At 40.3% G+C, this 22,280-nt stretch overlaps 1 protein-coding gene across 3 annotated transcripts in view; it reads right to left on the reverse strand.

Moving 5' to 3' along the window:
- The window catches only part of PPP1R21 (protein phosphatase 1 regulatory subunit 21), a 77,735-nt gene that overhangs the window by 53,977 nt on the left and 1,478 nt on the right, over positions 1-22,280 (reverse strand). For 2 of the 3 annotated variants that reach the window (XM_049870538.1, XM_049870539.1), the window contains exons 1-6: positions 9,377-12,680; positions 5,928-6,074; positions 3,758-3,859; positions 2,243-2,407; positions 2,004-2,062; positions 930-1,024 (exon numbers count right to left, since the gene is read on the reverse strand). In XM_049870538.1, coding sequence (XP_049726495.1) covers positions 930-1,024; positions 2,004-2,062; positions 2,243-2,407; positions 3,758-3,859; positions 5,928-6,074; positions 9,377-9,514 — 706 coding nt within the window. In that variant the 5' untranslated portion in view covers positions 9,515-12,680. Of the gene's footprint in view, positions 1-929; positions 1,025-2,003; positions 2,063-2,242; positions 2,408-3,757; positions 3,860-5,927; positions 6,075-9,376; positions 12,681-22,280 lie in introns of those variants that run through there. The other variant, XM_049870540.1, reaches the window with a different exon arrangement.

The following is a 22,280-nucleotide window of genomic DNA, read 5'->3' on the forward strand; positions in this document are numbered from 1 at the left end:
CATCACCTACCCTGAAACCAGAAGAACTAGATGGTGCCCAGCTACCACTACCGTTCAGACCAGGGACTCAACAGATACTCCCAGACAGAATGGAAGAAAAATGTAGAATAAAACTCAAATTCCTAAAAAAAAAAAAAGCCAGATTTACAGACCATTAGAGAATAGATGAACCCCCGAGACTACTGTCCTGAGATACTCTTTAAACCTGGAACTCAAACCACTCCCAGAGATCACCTTTCAGCCAAATGGCAGACTGGCCCATAAAATAAATAATATCACCTATGAGTACTGTCCTCCCGAAAATAATCGTCTAAATGAAACCAAATGGTAAACACTTACCCTAGGCCAAAGATAAAAAGGCAAGGGGGGACAAGGAAGCCAGATTAATGGAAACTACACAACTAAAATGGAAATAACAAGAATGTTGATATATTGTGAAGAATGTAACCAACGTCACTGAACAACAAGTCTAGAAATTGTCAAATGAGAAACTAATTTCCTTTGTAAACTTTCAGCAAAAACACAGTAAAATATTAAAAAAAAAAAAGAGCAGAAGGCACAAGATATAAGCCAGAGAAGATCCCCCTCCCCCACCAACACCAGCATGAGCTAAATCTTTTCCTGTACAGACATCTGGGTACCTCATGTGCAGGTTGGTTTTTACCTTGGGACATGCTAAACACATGCAATAAGAAAATATGGATTTGGGCTTCCTCTAAGAAAATTGGCTTTGGAGTAGTTACATGTCAATCTGAAATCTCCCCTATGAAATATGCAGGCCAGATCTCATCAAGAGAAGAAGAAGGCAACTCTATGTTGTGCCAATTAAGTTTTTTGCCAAACAGATTAGAAGTTATTTTAATCAGTTGACTACCACAAACTGGAAGGTTCAAAGTTGCAAATAATGACAAAGCGAACATAGTACCTACTTGTATCATTAAAAGGTACTTTTTCATTGATGATTGATAAGGACTCCTCTAATCTACCCGACAAATCCTCATGAAGATGCTTTAACTGCAACTGACTGAAAGAAAAAAATACAAAACCATATTATCACCAATTAGACAGCGAATCTTCATTTGCTCGTCACCCCGACAGCTGGTACTGGGCTTCAGAGAATCGTGCCTTACATCTGGGATGCTCTTGGTGGTGGAGAATTGTTAAAAGACAAAGACGAGAAAAATACTAAGCCTCCAATCTAAAACCCCTGCGGCTCGGGCTGAACGGTGTGGAGGTTTGGAAGAATTTATCACAGTCCCAGCTATCTTATCAACCCTAAGTTTATTTCCCAAAATAAGTAATTTTAGAGCCATTTTCAAAATCATAAATTTTCTCCTTATGACACGTATTTATTCAAGTATTACAGCAAAGTTTTTTTTTTTTTTAATATTATGTCAGATCTTTTTTCCTTGAGCTCAAAGAAAATAAACTGAAGCTTTTTTTCTGATTTTAATTCAATTATGAGAATCAGTACACATCGGAACCATGTATGTAATTCTGCCAACGCAAGTAAACTGAACTAAGAAATACACTTGAATCAATCCTATTAAAACCTAAAGTGTTATGTTATTTATCATGTAAATTTAACTTCCATCCATAAGTGATATTTTAAGATTCAGGTATCTCCAAAGTATATCATATAAAACCTGTATTTAATTCAAAATATACATAAAAAGGCTTGCATTGTGACGATTAGTCAGTTGTCCTGCCTGGGATGATTAATCAGAGGGCCTTAGAGTGGTAAACAGAAAGCACCCAGTCTTCAGTACAGGAGTCCCAGAAAGTTATCTGCCACAACCCAAAACATCTGCAGGCTGTGGGCTATTGCACAAACAACTCTATCAAGAATGCTTAAGGCCCCAAAGATCACAAAACTGAAATGAACCCTGAAGATGAACTACTCCATCTCCTCATTTCAAATTAAGACAGGAGCTGCTAAAGCCAAAACTCAGGTCTTCTGATCCTTACTTCAAGCCCCTCTTAGAATTCATGTTTCCACATACCATTCTTCTGTTCGAAGTCGACATTCCTTGGCCTCCTTTTCTAGGGCCTGAGATTTTACCTGAATTTTAGAAGAAGAAAAAAAAAGCAGGTGGTTCAGGATACAGGTGTGGGCACTCTTAGGAGACAGTGCAGGCAACAGTCTCCCCTGAGTGACTAACTTGTGTTCTGTAAAGTGCACAGACAATTCACAGAAGCCCTGACTATCCTGTCACATGCTCTCACAAACAGTGGGCCTTACTTCTAGTTTAGCCTTGTCGTTCTGCAGCTTCTCAATGGTTTCCATGTACTTCCGCGTCAGGCCGTCGACCACTGCTTGGTGCTGGGTGGCCTCCATCTCCAGCGTGGCCAGCCGGCTCCTCAGCTCTGCCTCCACATGCTTGTGCTGCTCGTCGGCTTCAAAAAACTGAAAGGAAAAGACCATTTCTCTTCTCACAATATCCTCAACCACACAAGCAAAAGGAGAACAACAGCGAATATTCACTGAGCAACGTCCACATGACTCCATATGTTCACTCAACTCACTGAGCCCTCACTATATCAGAGGGAGTCCTATCATCAACCCCCTTGACAGATGTGGAAACTGGGGCTTAATGGAGTCCCATGACTTGCCTAGTGTCTTACAGCTAGAATACAGCAGAAACGATTTGAACACAGGAAGCCTACTCCAAAGCCTCCTTCCTCCCAGATTCATGAATTTCTCTTGCATACAATTTCTGGCACACAGAGAATTCACCTTGTCAGGGTATAACTTTTCTACTAGGCTAACAGCCACAATTAGATAATCAAAATTAGAACAAATGCTAACGCTAAAACAGGTAAACCTTGTCCCCTCAGTGAGAGTCCTTTTACTAAAGAAGAATGATGAATACTTAGACGCAAAAGGCACTGAGGTCCAGAGTTCATTTTTTAATGTTTTCAAAGACTGAGAATTAGTCCACATTTATTTTGCCATTTGACTATAGCAAAAAAAAAAAAAAAAAATCAGGAGCTATACTTGGTAATGCTACACTATGAAACTTACGACATACAGAATAGTCTGGGGACAGGCATTCACTGTTCCTCAACATTCCACAAATATCTGAGTGCTGGCCATGGAGGAGGCCCTGTGCCGAGCTGGGCATACAAAATCAACACGGCCCTCCCCTCATAGACCATGCAAAGGAACAGATAGGAAACCATACTCTCACGGACCTTACAAAGAAACAGATAGGAAACCAACTAAACATTACTAAACCAAAAAGCAAACACTACTTGTGGATAAACAGCTGCCACCTAAATGATCCATCCAATCGTTTCCTATATAGAATGAATAACCCAAAACCCAGCGCTGTCAAGTCGATTCCAACTCATAGCGACCCTATAGGACAGAGTAGAACTGCCCCATAGAGTTTCCAAGGAGTGCCTGGTGGATTCGAACTGCCGACCCTTTGGTTCAGAGCCAAAGCACTTAACCACTACACCACCAGGGTTTCCCCTATAGAATGAATAGTTCCCATATATTTCTCTATTGTTAAACATAAACTCACTCTGCTGTCCTCTGTACAAAAATGCATACTTCAAAGCCCAAGTCCACATTAAGATGTATACAGGATTTGAGAAATGAATAAATGACGTGACATATACATCTAAGACCGAAAGAGACGTTGAAACACCCACACATACACAAAACTTTCTATCTGTATAGGTTTTTCGACATTCTAGATCATACAGCCCATTTTTCAATTCACCGGGAAAAACCAGAAGATTCACTCACTTGTATATGCAAGCGTTCGTTCTCTTCTATCTTCTTCTGCAGATCTTCATCAAAGACGCTCTTCTGCTCTTGACTCAACTGAGAGGAAGATTCTCCACTTTTCTGATGGAAAGAATAAGTTACGCCCACATAACTTTCACCCTCTAGAGAAAAAGCCTACGGTACACAGGTTGGCTATCACCTTAGCAGCCTGTCTCTTCTACATGTTCACCATTCTCAACAAATCCCGCAAAAGCTATGCAGTCCATCATTTAACTTTTCCTGTGTGACGCAAGTTGGAACTGCAAATACTGCAATGGACAGGAAAGCTTTAAAAAGAGAGAGAGAGAAGCAGGAAGGCTCGCTGTTCTCTGTAGGTGAACTCAGGAGTTGTTCTGCTGGGGGACAGTGCATCCCCAGAAAGCCAGCTGTACAAATACGTAAGGAGTATCACTTCCGTTCAATCTCTTGGTTTGGGAAATGACAGTTTTATCAGTTCCGTGGTCTGAGTTGCTAAACTCCTTTTAGAAATTTTAAAAGACTGCTTAACAGCATTCGCAAACGTAAGTGTATCTCAAAGTTCGCATAAATTTCTTTTTTTAAAAAAGCCTAACCATACAAAATAAAGCCGTTATAAATAAGCAGAAGAGAAAAGTTCCAAGATTATGAAAAATACCTTCCCTTTTGCTTTTTTTATTAACATTTCCGAGTGAGAAGAATAGCACTATTTAACAGATGCAATAAAGAACACTTGTTTTCACGGACTTCGTGGAACTGAGACCGTTCAGGAGACAGACTGACAGTGAAACAGCGTTCACGCGTCAGTCACCACCCTTCTCTGCTTTCTCTTACCCTCGCTCCTCACTTCAGATGAAGCCACCTGCTGAACTAAAACATCCAGTGTGAACCAAAGACGGAAAAGCCCTTTGAAAATGGAGCAGCTACTTAAAAAAAAAAAAAAGGCATTAAATATTCACCATGTTTAGAACCCAAAGGTGCATAAGGAACGCTGCTGAATGACATACTCTGGTTCCACAGCTCTCTCAAATCTGGAAAGTTTTCATTAAAATTCATTCAGAAGTCTTACCCCCAAACTTCTGCTAAAACAGTCCTGGGAGAAGACCTTAATAACCTGGAAGAATTGTTGAATTATAGGTGGCTATTTTTTTTTATTCCCTCCCTAGGGTCTTTCAGAATTTCTAGAGTATGTGTACCGCATTTTTACACAAATAACACATGCGTTATATGCTTCTTTGCCAACCATGCAACCTCTCCACGCATTACTTTCCTAGGTGTGCTACGTGCGTTATACGTGTGTGGGTCTGCATTATCTGTGAAAAATACGGTACCTTGGGAAAGTTTCCCAAGCTGGTCTAATACTTATCTGTTTTGCATTCTCTGTTTCCCCTTGGGAAACCCTGGAGGCGAGGTGGTTAAGAGCTACAGCTGCTAACCAAAAGACTGGCAGTTTGAATCTACCAGGAGCTTGCTGGAAACCATATACGGCAGTTCTACCCTGTCCTATAGGGTCGCTATGAGTCTGAATCGGCTGGACAGCAACCAGTTTGTTTTTTTGTTCCCCCTTTATTTGGAAACTGCTGATCTAGAGAATTCTTCCATGTAAAGGAAAAGCATATGGGAAAGTTACTGACATATAATTATGTCAAATGCCCAGTATGTGGCAAATACAGTCACGGCAAAAATACCAAACTGTCCGCATAAGAATGAACACTTAGAAAAACGCATCTGCTATGGACTTATATAAACCTAAGGTACGAGTGTTTCAACTGCTACTTTCACATCATATGAACAGCAGTTACAATTTGACAATATTTCTCATCTTACTCACCCTACTTTGTATTAATAGCAACTTTGTATAACCAAAAGATACCAACAATTTTGACCAATAGGAGATTTCCATCTACTTTTCTCAGACACTTAACCATGTACATGTTTGGTCCTAATAAATTCTTTAAAACTTAGTTTCATATAAAATGTCTCTATACTTAGTAAATACAAATGGTAAATGCCTACTTTCTTGATCCACTAGCCAGGTGTAATATTTGGGGGTCAGTTAAAAGTAAGTTAAAAAAAGAATTTGGGGATGGGATCTTCTGTTAAAACCAGAATGGCCTGTAGGCTTCTGTACTTAATGACAAGGTCACACCAATTTGCTTTTATGTGAATCTACCTTGTTTTTCTTGCCTCGGGGTTCACTTAGAGCCAGCTCATCCTGAAGCAGTTCTACCCTCTTGGCAAGCTGCAGATTTCGAAATGTCAAACTGTCCATCTCCTGTTGTAGCTTTCTCAATGACTGATCCTTCATTTTTAGTTGCTCCTGTATCAAAGTGAAAAGAGACCAACCCTCAAAATTTAGCCTGAAGGTTTAGAAATAACACACACACACACAAAAAAAACTTGTTTGTTTCATCAAAACATAATCAAGACCACCTGCTTTAGGGAATCCAAGCTGTATGTTTATCATTCCAGTTCTGACGTCTGTAGCTGTTTTGTGGAAAAATCATTTTTTGGCCCAAGTAAATTAAAAAAGAAAATAAAAACAGCAAGTATACTGAAGTTACAGATAGCCACATCACAGTAAAACAGTAAAATGTTGTCAAACCTATGAAAATCAGCAGACACAAAGCTTGAGGCTACAAATTTATAAACTTGAGTCTTTAAAGAGGGCCTCAAGACTCATCGATGAGACCCATCAGTGAGCAAGAATGGAAAGAAATATTACTTGTACTTATTTTTTCCTATAAATTCTCCCTGAATTTAAATTCGTTAAAATGAAGTCTTTTCTACACACTTAATTTTACTTTAACTACTCTGAGAAGTCAAAAACAAAAATCTATGTTCATATAACGCAAAAATATTTTCAGATACTGTTCTATATCAATTCATTTGAAAACTAAATGAAAACAAAAACAAAATCTAAGATCTAAACAACACGCCTTCTGCTGACCAATCTGAACTCTGTTTACATCACAACGGGGTAAGAAAATGGGAAGCTAAAGAGAAATATTTCGTTTCAGTTTATTCTTAAAAAAATTACTCTAACAATATTTTACTTATGATATTTCAAAAAACTTTGCATTCACTGATAACCAAACACAGATGGCTATTTTCAACGAAAATAAAATCTGTCGTTGTAGTCAGTTGTTGAGTTGATCTCGACTCACGGCGACCCCATGTATGCAGAGTAGAACCGTGTCCACAGGGTTTTCATGGCTGAGATCTTTCAGAAGCAGATCGTCAGGCCTGTCTTCCAGGGTGCCTCTGGGTGGGTTTGAACCGCCAACCTTTCAAGTCGTAGTAGAACCCTTAACCGTATACGCCACCTAGGGACTCCTTCTTAAAATCTATTACTGTATTTATATTTAAAGAACTGTACTTCCATTACTTTGACTGAAACGATCATTACGTTAAGAAGAGGAAGGTTTTAATGACAAGGTGATCAGAATACAGAAACAGTAACCTAAAAACCACAGGATGGTGCCCACAATCTTCTGAAGTTAGTTGCATATGAGAAGCAGGGCTTAGGGGACTAAAACCATTACATTCCCATTAAATAGAATAAGTATTGTCCGTTTCTATTTCTTGTTTACTCAGCCCGTAATTATTACCTGAAGTTCAAAGGTAAACATAGGCCCAGCCCATGTCGAAACCATCATATACTCCACATCAATGAATGTTTGCCATACCCGATAACTAACTGAAGAGGCAAACCCAATAAAATCAAAAGCCTGCTATAAGACAGAACACCCTAACATTCCCTTCTAACAAAACAGTATAGCCATCGGCACTATAATTATAATGGCCACTACAATGAATAGCAAAACAAAAAGTAATTTCTTTAGATCTTTGTAATGAATTAATCACTCCATTAGTCAATGATTAATTTCAGAAACCATCTATCGCCACCTCTCTCTCAACCCCCATTTCTACCATGGGGATAATAATGTTATCTGCCCTCCCAGAGTTTAAGACAAAATGAGATCACGGATGTAGTGGTGCACGCTCAAAAAATGGAACCTGCTGTCACCATGACCTCTGTTACTTCTGTCATTACCATCATCTCCACCATCACAGAGTTCACCAAACAGAGCCAGCAATGGGTGGGGGTCAAACAGCAGGACAGGCTACTGAGACAAGCTGGGATATAACTGTCCTCCATAACAGGCTTACCGTCATTAGGAGAAATAATGCTCCTTTCTGCAATGACTGAGGTAAAGTAATCCTGCCCTGGGTGCAGAGAGGGTAGGAAGTACTGAATCATCTCAGCCCTGGGTCTGTGGTAACAGTACCTGAGGAAGGGGTACTCTCAGAGACAGACTTCTCTTGTGTGGGGTCCTACATTGGCTAAATAGGAAACATATTCCTGAGTCCAGGTTACCTGAGTGGCCCCATCTGAGAAATATCACTGGTTGAGGCTACCCTTGAAAGAGACAAGAGTAAAGGGCATCTCATCCCTTTTGTCTAAAGGAGAGAGCGGAGGGAGCAAGAGAGACAGCGGAAGAGTGCGGTAGGCAGAAGAGTTAACTGAGACTTAGCCAAGAAGGAATCCATAGCCTAGATTAACTAATCCATTTTAAAAATGTCTTAGGCAGTATTTATTACATGCCTAGTGGAATGAAACAGTAACAAATTCCTTCATCCCCTATCACATTTCTTTCCTCAGTTAACAAGGGCTGATGGTGAAAAGTAATCAGTCAAACAAAGTATCCTGATTAACACAGATTATCACTATTAAATAGCTAAACCCAAAGGCAAGATGAATGGATAAATGACTAAAAAAAGTAAATCCACTTATTAGGGGTGTACTATGTGCTAAGTGGTGCCATGGTTAAGCGCTCAGCTGCTAACCAAAAGGTCAGCGGTTTGAGCCATCCATGGGAGAAAGATGTGGTAGTCCGTTCCCATACAGATGACAGCCTTGGAAACCCTATGTGGCAGTTCAACCATGAGTCGGAATGGCTATGAGTCAGAATTGACTCGATGGTGATGGGCTTGGGTTTTTTGGACTATATGCTTAGTGCTGGGGACATAAATATGACTATGAGTTGGAAGTGACTCAACAGCAATGGGTTTGGTTTTTTGGTTTTATGACACAGCCCCCCTCAGAGAGCTCCACCTGGTGATGAAGACAGAAAAATCCATCCAAAACCAAAACCATTGCTGTTGAGTTGATTCCGACTCACAGCAACCCTATGGGACAGAGAAGAACTGCCCCACAGAGTTTCCAAGGAGCGGCTGGTGGATTCGAACTGCTGACCTTTTGGTTTGTAGCAGAGCTCTTAACCACTGTGTCACCAGGGCTCCAAGACAGATAAGAAGCCCCATTAATCCAGATGAATTTTCCTAAATAAAGTCCTTGAGGTATAGGAGAAATGCATCAGATAAAGTCAAATAATACTTTTTTTGCATAATCTTCAGTAAGGAAATCAAAGCACATTACATTTATGCCTAAGCAAATAGGAATATTAAACAAGCATAAAAACTACGTTACCTTCCACTGTCCTTAGTGAATAAGGGCTCAGAGTTGGGACTTTAACCCAGAAAACTGGCTGAATTCCCTACACAGTGCTTCACAACACACGAACTCAGCCCTCATGACGCAAATGCCCCGTTGCCTACCTTTAAAGCAGCAGAATTTGCTTGTTCATCCACAACACCTTTTTTCAGGACCTGATTTTGAGCCCGAAGCTGAAATACAGCAAGCAGTAATTCAGTTTTCAATATAAAACAATCGCTTGTAAGGAAACCAATTTCCATTACTCTATAAGAATTAATACATATACATGAGAAGTACAAAAATACACATCAGCTCCAAAGAGGGTAGTAAATGTCATAATTGTGCCATTTTCCAGATGGGGACACAGGAGCTGAGCTGCCCAAAGACATAAAACTAATCAACGACTAAACTCCTTGACTTGCAGCTCATCGTTCTTTCTGTGAAGCCAAGTTACCTCCCTAAATAAAAACCAGTACGAATAGTGAAGTACTGAACGTACTGTTTTCCTTAAAATTCTGGCACGCCACTCATTTGTAAAATACAAACAACTGGATGTGTTATGCAATAAGAACTGTAGAGAAAATAAAATGTGAGACATCAACATGCCCGGTGGGACACGGTGCCTAATATTATACGTGCAAATGCCATCAGTAACAGTGGCCTCAGGGATGATAGGCTTGTCATCAGGCATCAACTGATGAGTACACAAACACAACTAAGAAGCAGGCTCAGCTAAGAAATTAATAACGATAGCAACTTACACAGGAACGCGCGTTAGGTAGCAGGCACTATCTTAAGTGCTTTAAATGTATTACCTCACCTAACCCTCACAAGTCCGTGAGGTTAGGTACTATAGTTATCTCCATTTTACAGATGAGAAAATTGAGGCACAGAGAAGTTAAGTGACAATGCTGAGATTCAGACCCAGCAGTCTTCACTTGAGTCACAAAGCTAGTTCGTGTATATTGCTTACTGTTTTACAGAGTTATGTTGAAGCAATAAAAGCAATCAGGAGGAGAAGTGGGGGAAGTATTTGGGGAAGAGGTAGGACTTCTTTCACCCCCCCATTAATTGAGGAATAACTTAAGTAAAGTATAGACATCAAAATTACACATCTTGATGAATTTTTTTCGTACGTATACACCCGTGTAACCACTGCCAGGGCATGGAAAGATAAAATTCCCTTCTATAGCAAAAGGAAAACATTCTCAAGAGGGAGAACACAGCAAGTACGTGTAAACATTAAACCCAATGTGACCAGGCTCAGTACAGAGACCATGAGAGGCCAGGTTCTTCTCTGAGACACTGAAAAGAATAGGACAATTTTATCCGTGAGCTCAAAAAATAATCTACTTTTAATTCTGCACAGCTTGGATCTGTCTTCTGAAAACAAAAATGGCTCTTTTCTGTGCCAAAAGAGTAGGGATATTTGAGTATTTGAAACTCAATAGAAAATTCCGCTAAGATTCTAGCAAGCAAAGCAGGAGCACTGCAGGATGTCAGAGCAAAAGACAGACTAAAAGGACAAGCTTCTTCTATTTTTAGAAAGCTAAAAGTCACAGTTCACTGTCACAACAGAAAGAAGACCCAGATCTTGCCTCTGCCATTTACTGGGCAATATGAATGTTTAACTTTTCTAAGCCTCAGTCATGTGGTCAGTAAAATGGATCAATATACCCGCCCTGTCTTCTTCCTTCTGATGTTGTTCTGAGAGCCAGATGAGAAACTTATGTCAACTCACACTTTAAACCATCAAGTGCCCAACCAATGAAATGCAATTCTTATTAGAATGGAATCAGAGAGACAACAATATATTTATTACAGTTTATCTGGTATCAGGCATCGTACTAAATAGAAGATATGGGGAAGAGAAAGAAGTAGAACATATAGTCCCTGTTTTCAAAGAGCTTACAATAAGGGAAGATAAAATATCAAAAAATAACTAGAATACTAGTATTTCCTGCTTTTAAGAAAGTTGTATAGACATTAAATTCTCTAGAACAGGAATCTACAAACTAAGGCCTGTGGACCAAATTTGGTCTGCTTTCTGTTTTTATAAATAAGTTGGAACACAGCCATACTCATTCATTTATGTATTGTCTATGGCTGCTTTTGAGCTACAACAGAATTAAGTACTTTTAACAGAAACCATACAGCCCCACCCTAAAATATGAATCCAGCAGGCGCTCCTTGGAAATCCTATGGGGCAGTTCTACTCTGTCCAATAGGGTCGCGATGAGTTGGAATCAACTCAATGACAATGGGTTTGATTTTTTTGGTCTTGGCCCATTACACAAAAAGTTTACCAGCTCCTTGCTCTAGAAGTTCAGAAGAGAAAAATACCATTTTAAGGTTCACTTCTATCATCTAGTACTCTATTTTTTAATCATTACCAACATACTGCTGCATAATACACTACCTAGATTACAGAATTCAACACTTTCAAACTCACAGAGCCCAAACACAGCAATACTACTTCAGTCTTTAGGTTCCATTTCATACCCCTTTCCTAACTTTTAACTATAATCTCTTACATGTCTTTTCTGTGTGGTATGCAGAGGCTCCTAATGACTGCTTCAAGAGCTCCCCCGAAAAAACATGACCCATCAGTATGTTGACTACAAGAGACATACCTTAGGCACAAAGACATAAATAAGTTAAAAATCAAAGGATGGAAAAAAATATATCATGCAAACAGTAACCAGAAAACAACAGGAGTGGCAATATTAATCTCTGATAAAACGGACTTTAAATCAAAATCCATCATAGGAAACAAGAAGAGAGATCACACAATGATTCAAGGAAAAATCCACCAAGAAGATATAATCATAATAAATATCTACACACCCAATGACGGTGCTCCAAAATACATAAAACGAACACTAACAGCACTGAAAAGAGAAACTGAGAGTTCCACAATAATGGTAGGAGACTTTAACACACAACTTTTGATGAAGGAGAAAATAGAAAGAAACTAAGCAAAGATACAGAAGATCTAAACAAAATTAATAAACTTGACCTCACAGACATATACAGAACATTTCACCCAACAGCAACACAGCATACATTCTTCTCCAACGTACATGCATCATCCTCCAGAATACATCATATTTTAGCCCACAAAGCACCCTCAATAAATTCAAAAACATCAAAATAATACAAAGCATCTTCTCTGACCACAACGTTATAAAACTAGAAATCAGTAACAGGAAGAACAAGGGAAAAAAATCAAACGCATGGAAAGTAAATAACACCTTGCTGAAAAAACCACTAGGTAATAGAAGAAATTAAAAAAAAAAATCCTAGAATCAAATGAGAATGAAAACACAACATACCACAACCTGTGGGACACAGCAAAAGCAGTGCTAAGAAAAGAATTCATAGCAATAGAGGCACACATCAAAAAAGAAGGGCCAAAACCAATAACTTATCCCTACAACTCAAACAATAGAAAAAGAGTAGCAAAAGAAACTCACAGTTACCAGAAAAAGGAAATAACAAAGACGAGAGCAGAAATAAATAGAAAACAGAAAAATATGAGAATGAATCAACAAGACTAGAAGTTGGTTCTTGGAGAAGATCAATAAAATAGACAAACCACAGGCCAAACTGACAAAGAAAAACGAGAAGATGCAAATAACCAAAATAACAAACGAAATGGGCAACATTATAACAAAACCAGCTGAGATTAAAAAGGATCATAATGGAATACTACGAAAAAGTGTACTCCAACAAATCTGAAAACCTCGAAGAAATGAACAGATTTCTAGTAGCACACCACCTACCTAAACTAACACAAACTGAAGTAGAACATTTAAACAGACCCATAACAAAAGAAGAAATTGAAGAGATGATTTAAAAAAAAAAAAAAAAACTCCGAAAAAAAAGAAAACCCTGCCCAGAAGGCTTCACTGGAGAATCCTACAAAACATTCAGAGAAGAGTTGACACCAATCCTACTCAAACTATTCCAGAACACAGAAAAGGAAGGAATACCCACGAATTCATTCTCTGAGGCCAGCAGAACCCTGATAACAAGGCCAGACAAACACACTACTAAAAAAGAAAATTATAGGCCAATATCCCTCATGAATACATATGCAGCAATGCTCAACAAAATCTTAGCCAACAGAATTCAACAGCATATCAAAAAAATAATACACCATGACCAAGTGGGATTCATACCATGTACATAAGGATGGTTTAACATTAGAAAATCAATCAATGTAATTCACCATATAAATAAAACAAAGGAAAAGAATCACATCATCATCTCAATCAATGTAAAAAAAAAAAAAAAAAGGCATCTGATAAAGTCCAACATCCATTCCTGATAAAAACTCTCAGCAAAATAGGAATAGAAGGGAAATTCCTAATAGTTAAAGGCGTATATACAAAAACAAGAAACCCTGGTGGTGTAGTGGTTAAGTGCTACGGCTGCTAACCAAAAGGTAGGCGGTTGGAATCCACCAGGCACTCCTTGGAAACTCTATTGGGCAGTTCTACTCTGTCCTATAGGGTCGCTATGAGTTGGAATCGACTCAACGGCAGTGGGTTTGGGTTTTTTGGTATACAAAAACAACAGCCAACGTTATTCTCAATGGAGAGAGACTGAAAGCATTCCCCTTGAGGACAGAAACTAGACAAGGATGCCCTTTATCACCATTTTAATTCAATATTGTACTGGAAGTCCTAGCTAGAGCAATAAGGCAAAATAGGGAAATAAAAGGCATCCAAATTGGTAAGGAAGAAGTAAATCAATCCCTACTTGCAGATGACATGATCCTATACATGGAAAATCCCAGAAGCTCTACAAGGAAGGTACTGGAACTAATAGAAGGATTTAGCAAAGTGGGCACGGGTACAAGACTAATATTAAAAAATCAGTTGGATTCCTCTACACTAACCAAAAGAACTCTGAAAAAGAAAGCAATGCCATTTACATTAGCCCCCAAAAGATAAGATACTTGGGAATAAATCTAAAAAGTGACGTAAAAGAATTATACAAAGACAACTACAAAACACTGCTGCAAGAAACCAAAAGAGAACTGCATAAAAGGAAAAACATACTATGCTCATGGATAGGAAGATGTAACATTGAAAAAATGACAACATCATCCAAAGCGATCTACATATATAACGCAATCTCGATCCAAATTCCAACACCATTCTTTAACGAAATGGAAAAACTAGTCACCAACTTCATATGGAAAGGAAAGAGGTCTCAGTTAAGTATACTGAAGAAGAAGAAAAAAGTAGGAGGTCTCACACTCCCCAATCTCAGAAACTACTATCCAGCCACAGTAGTCAAAACAGCCTGGTACTGGTACAACAATAAACATAGATACCAATGGAACAGAATTGAGAACCCAAAAATAAACCTATCCATTTAAGGGTCAAAATCCATTACATGGGGAAGAGACAGTCTCTTTAAAAATGGTGCTGGCAAAACTGAATGTCCATTTGCAGAAAAATGAAACAGGATACATACCTCATACTATACACAAAACCTAACTTAAGAGGAGCAACGAACTAAATGTAAAACTTAAAACCATAACGATTATAAAAGAAAAAATACGCACAAACCTAGAAGCCCTAATTTATGGCAAAAATAGACTATCAAACGTAACTAAAAAAGCACAAACAGCAGAAGATAAACTAGATGATTGGGACCTCCTGAAAATCAAATACTTATGCTCATCAAAAGACTTCTCCAAAAGCATAAAAAGAGAACCCACAGATGGGGAAAAAAAGTTTGGCTACAATGTATCTGACAAGGGTCCAATCTCTAAAATCTATAGAAAACGCCAACAACTCAACAACAAAAAGACAACCCAATTAAAAAATGGGCAAAGGACATGAACAGACACTTGACCAAAGAAGCCATCCAGGCTGCCCACAAATACACAAAAGGATGGTCATGATCATTAGCCATTATAGAGATGCAAATCAAAACTACAATGAGATACCATCTGTCAACTAAACCGTTCTTCATGAAGTATACTTCTTTATATCACCCACCTACAATGAAACATCAATACTAGGGATAGATAACTTACTCAATACAGTTTTATTCAAATTAAATCCTGTATATAAAAGGCATCAACAGTAATGCACTATACCATAAACTACAAGGTACCGTCATTATTTTAATAGTTCCTTCCCAAGACTCTTCTTCAAACCTAATGGACAGCAAGTATCCTCAAAAGTCTTACGCTTAACTCTGTAATGACCAGTGTCCTGCCCTGTGCTATATACAACTTTGGTTCTGGACCAGCCCGGCCTCAGCCAGACCTATCATAAAGCTGTTTCTGTAAGAAGAGAGTAGAGGTAAGGCAAGTGTCTTAGTCATCTGGTGCTGCCATAACAGAAATACAAGTGGATGGCTTTAACAAAGAGAAGTTTATTTTCTCACAATCTAGTAGGCTAGAAGTCCAAATTCAGGGCATCAGCTTCAGGGGAAGGCTTTCTCTGTCACCCTTCTCATCAGTCTTCCCCAGGACTAGGAGCTTCTCCAAGCAGGAACCCTGGGTCCAAAGGACTTGCTCTGCTCCCAGCACTGCTTTCTTGGTGGTATGAGGTCCTCAACTCTCTGCTTGCTTCCCTTTCCTTTAATCTCTTGTAAGATAAAAGGCGGTACAGGCCACACCCCAGGGAAGCTCCCTTTACCTTGGATCAGGGATGTGACCTGAGCAAGGGTGTTACCTCCCACCCTAATCCTCTTTAACCACAGGCAGAGATTATGATTTATAACACATAGGAAAGTCACAAAATGAAGGACAACCACACCATACCGGAAATCATGGCCTAACCAAGTTGCCACATATGTTTGGGAGACACAATGCAATCCATAACACCAAGTATGATCTCTCTCACTTTGACAACGTGTGATAGGATAATTGGCTTGGGATTAGGGATTTATTACCTTAGATCACTTCACCAAGCATTAGGAGGATCTGTGGAGAAAGAGAGGTGAACCATCTAAATGCATTTTTTTCATCTAATCTTCAACAATCTTCTGTGTTAGAACCATTCTGACAAGGCTGACTTCTTGAAGTGGACACTTTGACATTTACATTTGTTTTATAGCCCTATAAAACAAACCTTTAAATGTTCAGCTTTTCCTCATTCCAAAAGAATGTGTACAAAAGACAACCCTAACCTTATCCCTAAACCCTCTCTAACCCTCACCAAAATCCTGATTCTAGGCTTCAGGAATGGGATGGAGTATATGCGGGTTAATTTTAAAAAGTTGAAGGTTTGAAGTTTTGGTTTTCTAAGTCACGTCAAAAACCAGCTGCATCAAGATTTAAAGCAACTCACTTTCTAGGAAAAACAAAACAAAAACTGAGGTTTAAAGACGTAAGGAATTCCTAAGACCGTGGCCCCTTGGACGCCCTGCTAACTCAGAACTGAAGCCACTCCGGAAGTCCATCTTTCAGCCAAAGATTAGACAGGCCTATAAAACAAACAATGACACACGTGAAGAACGTGCTTCCTAGTTCAAGCAAGTACTCGAGACCAAATGGGCAACACCTGCCCAAAAGCAAAGAGGAAAAGACAGGAAGGGACAGGAAACTGGACGAATACACAGTGTTAAATTCAAGGTTTAAAGGGAAAGAGGGAGAGTGCTGACACATTGTGGGGATTGCAACCAATGTCACAATTTCTGTATACATTTTTGAATGAGCAACTAATTTGTGCTGTAAACTTCTACCTAAAACACAATAAAATTAAAACAAAAAAAAGAGAGAGAGAGAAAAGGAATAAACAGAGATGGGGAAAAAAAGACACCAAGCCACAAGAAGATCATGCAGGAGCAGAAGCTCAAAAAGAGACAAGGACCTTCCTCCAGAGCCAATAGAGAGAGAAAGCTTTCCCCTAGAACTGGCACCGTGAATTCAGACTCTAGCCTCCTAAACTGTGAAAAAATAAATGTCTATTTATTAAAGCCAAAAAAAAAAGAGAAAGATGTAAGAAATTTGCTCAAGGTCTCACTGTTTGAAAGAGGCAAAGCTAGAATTCAAACCCACCCAGGTCTGTCTGGCTGTAAAGACTACTGTGTTCTTTCCACTACTGCCTTCCAGAGGGCACGGAGCCCCATAGCAAGCCACAGGGGCCTGCTCTAAGGGCCATTTGTAGAATTCCAAAACAAGAAATTCTACATATGCAGAACAATCATTTCTAAACCCTCCTCCACACAGTTAAATCTCTCGGCAAGCTTAATGGTTTCAGGGGACATCATTAATAAGACACAGCCCACTCAACCACTAAGTAGGTAGAGGGCCGGGGAAACATGTTAAAATCAAGTTCATTCTATAGATTCTTTCCTCCCATGGTTGAGGTTTGAGGGCTTTCTTACCTTACAATAAGCCTTACCCACGAGATGATGAAGGAATCCCTGGTGACGCAGTAGTTAAGAGCTCAGCTGCTAACCAAAAGGTTGGCAGTTAGAATCCACCAGGCACTCCGTGGAAACCCTATGCAACAGCTCTACTCTGTCCTGCAGGGTCGAGAAGAGTCAGATTCGACTCGATGGCAACAGGAATAGATGAAGAAACTCTATTCTGATCCTACCACTTTAGGAAACGAAATTGTCAGCAGATTAAGAAAAAAATGCAATTAAGAGAATTTCATAATCCAGGAATGCCCCGGGATAACCTCCCACCACTTGCCACTTCAGAGATGTGATGCTCTCATTTCAAGCGCTCTCAGAGTAAAGCTCTTTGAGAGGGTCACAACTGAATGTATCTTTAGGGAAGTTTATGTAACTCACAATGGACTTAAACCACAGCTGAGTGAACTGGAGATGCCTGAGTCCCCAAATATTACAGATCAGTCTTCCGTGCAGAGAAAGGTCAGCTCTGTGTGTTGGTCCCAGCTCTATCATCAACCAGCTATGTGACTTAGGACAAGGCACTTAACCCGCCAGGTCTCAGTTAACTCATCTGTTAATGAAAGGATAGCCTGGAATCATGATTTTAATCTTGTTTGGTCCTGGAACCCTTGGGGATCTGGTAAGTTAAGGGCCTACTCCCTAAAAAATGCACTTTAGCACACAAACACAAAACTCTGCATATGGTATTGGGGGGAAGTCATCTGTGGAGCCCAGCTTCAGTATCCCTGGCCAGGACGATCTTTCAACCCTTGTCTGGTTCTCTAACATGTTAAGTATTCTAAGGAGCCCTGGTAGCGCAGTGGTTAAGCGTTTGGCTGCTCACCGAAAGGTCAGCAGTTCAAACCCACCATCCACTCCACAGCAGAAAGATGTGGCTGTCTGCTTCTGTAAAGATTTAGAGTCTTGGAAACCCTATGGGGCATTTCTACTCTGTTTTGTAGTGTCCCTATGAGTCCAAGATGACTTGATGGCAGTGGGTTTAAAGTTCTGGGAAGACCCTTTAGTCTCTCTCTTTGTCTCCGTCCCTGCTCCTCTAGGTGGCAGAATAAAGTATCTGCAGGCTATGTCCTAGTGGCCGGGGTTACTTTCTCAGTGATGCAGGAAAAAGCTGCTCCTCTCAGGCCTGTCAAATGGAACCCCTTCTCCTGCTCCTGTTCCCGGCCAGGTAAATTACACTAGGACAAAACTTCCACCCTTAACCTTTGTAGTTGAGCTGCACCATCTGTGACTAGGTAAGGCAGATGAATTCAAGAGGAAACCAGTGCAATGCCCCTTGTCTTCCTAGGGCCTTGCAAAGTGTGGTCTGCAGACAGCTGCAACAGCACCTGCTGGGTGCAGAATCTCAGGCCCCAGCCAGCCCTGCAGAACCAGAATCTGAAGTTGAGTATCTTCATGTAAACCACACAGACATTTAAGTTTATGACGCCCTGATCAAGGGTCTATGTCAGCACTATCTAATATGGTGACCATTAGTCACATGTGGCTACTTCGATATAAACTATTTAAAATTAAATAAATTTTGAAATTCACTTCCTCAGGTGCACTAACCGCATTTCAAGGACTCCACAGTCACACATGGCTAGTGGTTACCCTACTGGACAGTGTGGATATGAACACTTCCATTATCACAGAAAGTTCTATTAGCACTGGACCCAAAGCTGTTTTCCAATCCATCTTTACTAGTAAACCCTATGCATCAGGTTTTTGAACCACAGGTTGTAACAAGCTGATACTCGATTGTGATCCAATCCTGAGTCTATCTCTCTCATGGGAAGTGGTGATGGATCAGGCATCTCCAGCCACCATTATGAAAAGTAAACATACGAATCAAAACCAACTCCTTCCCAATACCAGTAACTGTACTAAGAGTGTAAGTCTAAAGAGTTCTTCCAAAGGCAAGGATCTCCTTATTAACAAAAGGAAACCTCAGTGGCAAAATAAACTGTTTTTAAGAAAAATAATGGATGTTTGGCTTTCCCAGTGTTTTTCACTGCCTCAAACAGAGCTTAAAAAGATTATCTTTATTTGAACAAACACTACTGAAGCCAACACCCTTACCCTGGGCAATGGTTCTCCAACTTCAGCAGTGCATTGAATAACTGGAGAGGTTTGTTACAATGCAACTGCTGGGCCTCACCACCCCCCCCCCACCCCCGAGTTTCAGACTCAGCAAGTGTGGGTGAGGTCTGGGAATTTGCATTTCTAACTTATTCCCAAACGATGCTAATGATGCTGGTCCAGGGACCACACTTTGAGAACCCCTGACTCAGCGTGGCACAAACTCTGGGAAAGCACTTACAACTTGAAACCTGCTCACACACATACACGGGTACAGGAGCTCCCGCAATGGCAGCAGGCTGACATCAAATGAGGCAGAACTGAGTACTTTCAGCCTCCCTTCTCCCTAACAAGATACAGCCGCGCATCAGGGACAGAGGGGGCCTAGGGAAGAACACCAAGTGAGAAATGGTCTTTGAATTTAAATCCACAATGTCGTAACTGAAGGAACCTTAATTAGCTTCCCCTCACATTTCAGAGAAGTAGCTTGTATCTAAAAAAAAAAAAAAAAAACCATACACCTCTGAAAACCAATGTCAACACGCCTCCCCCTTCCTCCCAGCTCTGCTGAACCTGAAATCTGAAAAGCTTCCAACGACCTCCTAATTGCCCAGACCACTGGGGTCTTAGTCTCCGTTCTTACATGCCTTTCTACACTACTTCATGCTTTTAGCACTCTGTCTGCCTCAGAAATTCTCATCCATCACAGACTCATGGGTCACCTTTTTATCTAACTACACTCTCCATCTCCTTTACGGGAGACCCTTTTTTCCTTCTCGGGGAGAAAGAAGATTAAAACCAAAGTTCTTAAGCAAGGAATGGACCTTTTCCGAGAACACTAACTGAGGTCTACATTAAGGAAGAATGGACAGAATCTGCAAGTGTCCTTTGTTTAGGGATCGGCTCTCTCAACATGTAGACGTCTTTCTACAGATTAAGAGATCTTGTTTCTTTACACCCTAAATAAGGTAAAAGGAAGATGTAATTGGATTTCAACATCAGCCCACAATTTTCTGCCCCAGGAAAAGTAACAAAAAGGTAGAACACGCCTTCCTTTTGTCAGAATGGTCATTCAGCAGGCAAATGGCTAGAGGCAGCATAGATTATATCTAGAAATTGCTTAGAATTAAAAAAAGCACATGAAATCTTTTGATGGGTCTTTGTTCTCTCTGTGTTCTGAAACTTCCACCACACTGTAATTATAAGAATAAAAAAATGGCGTTGCCCAGTAGGGGAGACACCCTCCAAGTCTGGCAGACCCTCTACAGCCTGCTTAGCATCTCCTTCTGTCACATCCCCCACCCCTGCCAGAGTCCCCAGTTTCCATCCAAAGTGTTCTTTTTAATTAACTCACAGTTCAACTACCGTCTTTATGGGAATGACTCCAAGAGCTCTAGCCTCTGTCCTGACTTTTAGCCAGTCCATCCCTGCTAGAAATTTTTGGCACTTGTCCCAACACACCTCAAACTATGTGAATAAGACAAATCTGTCTTCCAACCCTAAAATCCTATGCCTGCATCCAACATTTAATGCACCCCTTCAGCTCCAAATCGGCTCTCCTTCCTGCCATCCCTCATTCTGTCAACGGCACTCCTGTTCCCTCACCTAAGAACTTCACAGTCAACTCTGGCTCTTCCCTCACTCACCACCTCCAATTGATCACAACGTTCTGCAGAACGAATGAGACACAGGATGAACGCCTTTATGCCTCTTTATGGCTTTCATAAACACATGTGCAAAGCAGGCACTCAAAAATGAGGTATGACTAGAGGAACAAAGTTCTTTTAAACCACAATTCCTGAGTCTAGCCCCTCCTGTCCATCCCAACAGTCTCTAACCCCATCCAGTCCTACATTACTCTTCCTAAAACTATTCTAACAGCCTCCTGTCTGGTTTTCTCTTCAATCTTTCCCTATTCCAACCCATCCTCCATAACCAGTTTCTTTCCTAAAAAAGTAACATCATTACCCTCCATAAAAACCTCTGATGTCTCCCCACTACTCAAAAGATAAAGTTCAAACTTCTTATATGACATCCACAGTTCTGTATGATCAGGTCCCAGTTACCCCTCCAACCTCGTCTTACAGCTCCCCACCACGTACCTTAGAGTCCTTCCACGTCAGCAAACACAGGTCGTTCCCTTCGCCTGAAATGCTACCTTCCCTTCCTCCCTCTTACCTGCTCTTCAATCTAACTTCACCTTACTTGTCTGTCTCCTCTGGGCTCCCACTGAACGGTAAGCCATTCTCAGGGTGTATCATTATGTACCATGCCTGAACATTCTATTACCAGTGAGCTCCTCACGCTGGAACCCCGCCACACTCAACCGACCCTAGCAGATGGCTCACCAGGGTCACATAATAAATGTCTACTGAATCAATGAGTTTACATGTCCAGAAGAATAAAGCCTCTCAGTTTTTACTACTGTAGGAGGCTACACAACTATTTCAGCAATGCAGTCACAGCTCAGAACATTTCTGGAACTCCTCTTTTGCCCTTTGGAATTGCCTTTGTAGTTTGTTTACTATTTGAAGAAAATCAGTCCCTTTACGTTATATTCATGAGACACTT

The sequence above is a fragment of the Elephas maximus genome, chromosome 26 (assembly GCF_024166365.1).
Source record: "Elephas maximus indicus isolate mEleMax1 chromosome 26, mEleMax1 primary haplotype, whole genome shotgun sequence".
NCBI classification, from domain to species: Eukaryota; Metazoa; Chordata; class Mammalia; order Proboscidea; family Elephantidae; genus Elephas; species Elephas maximus.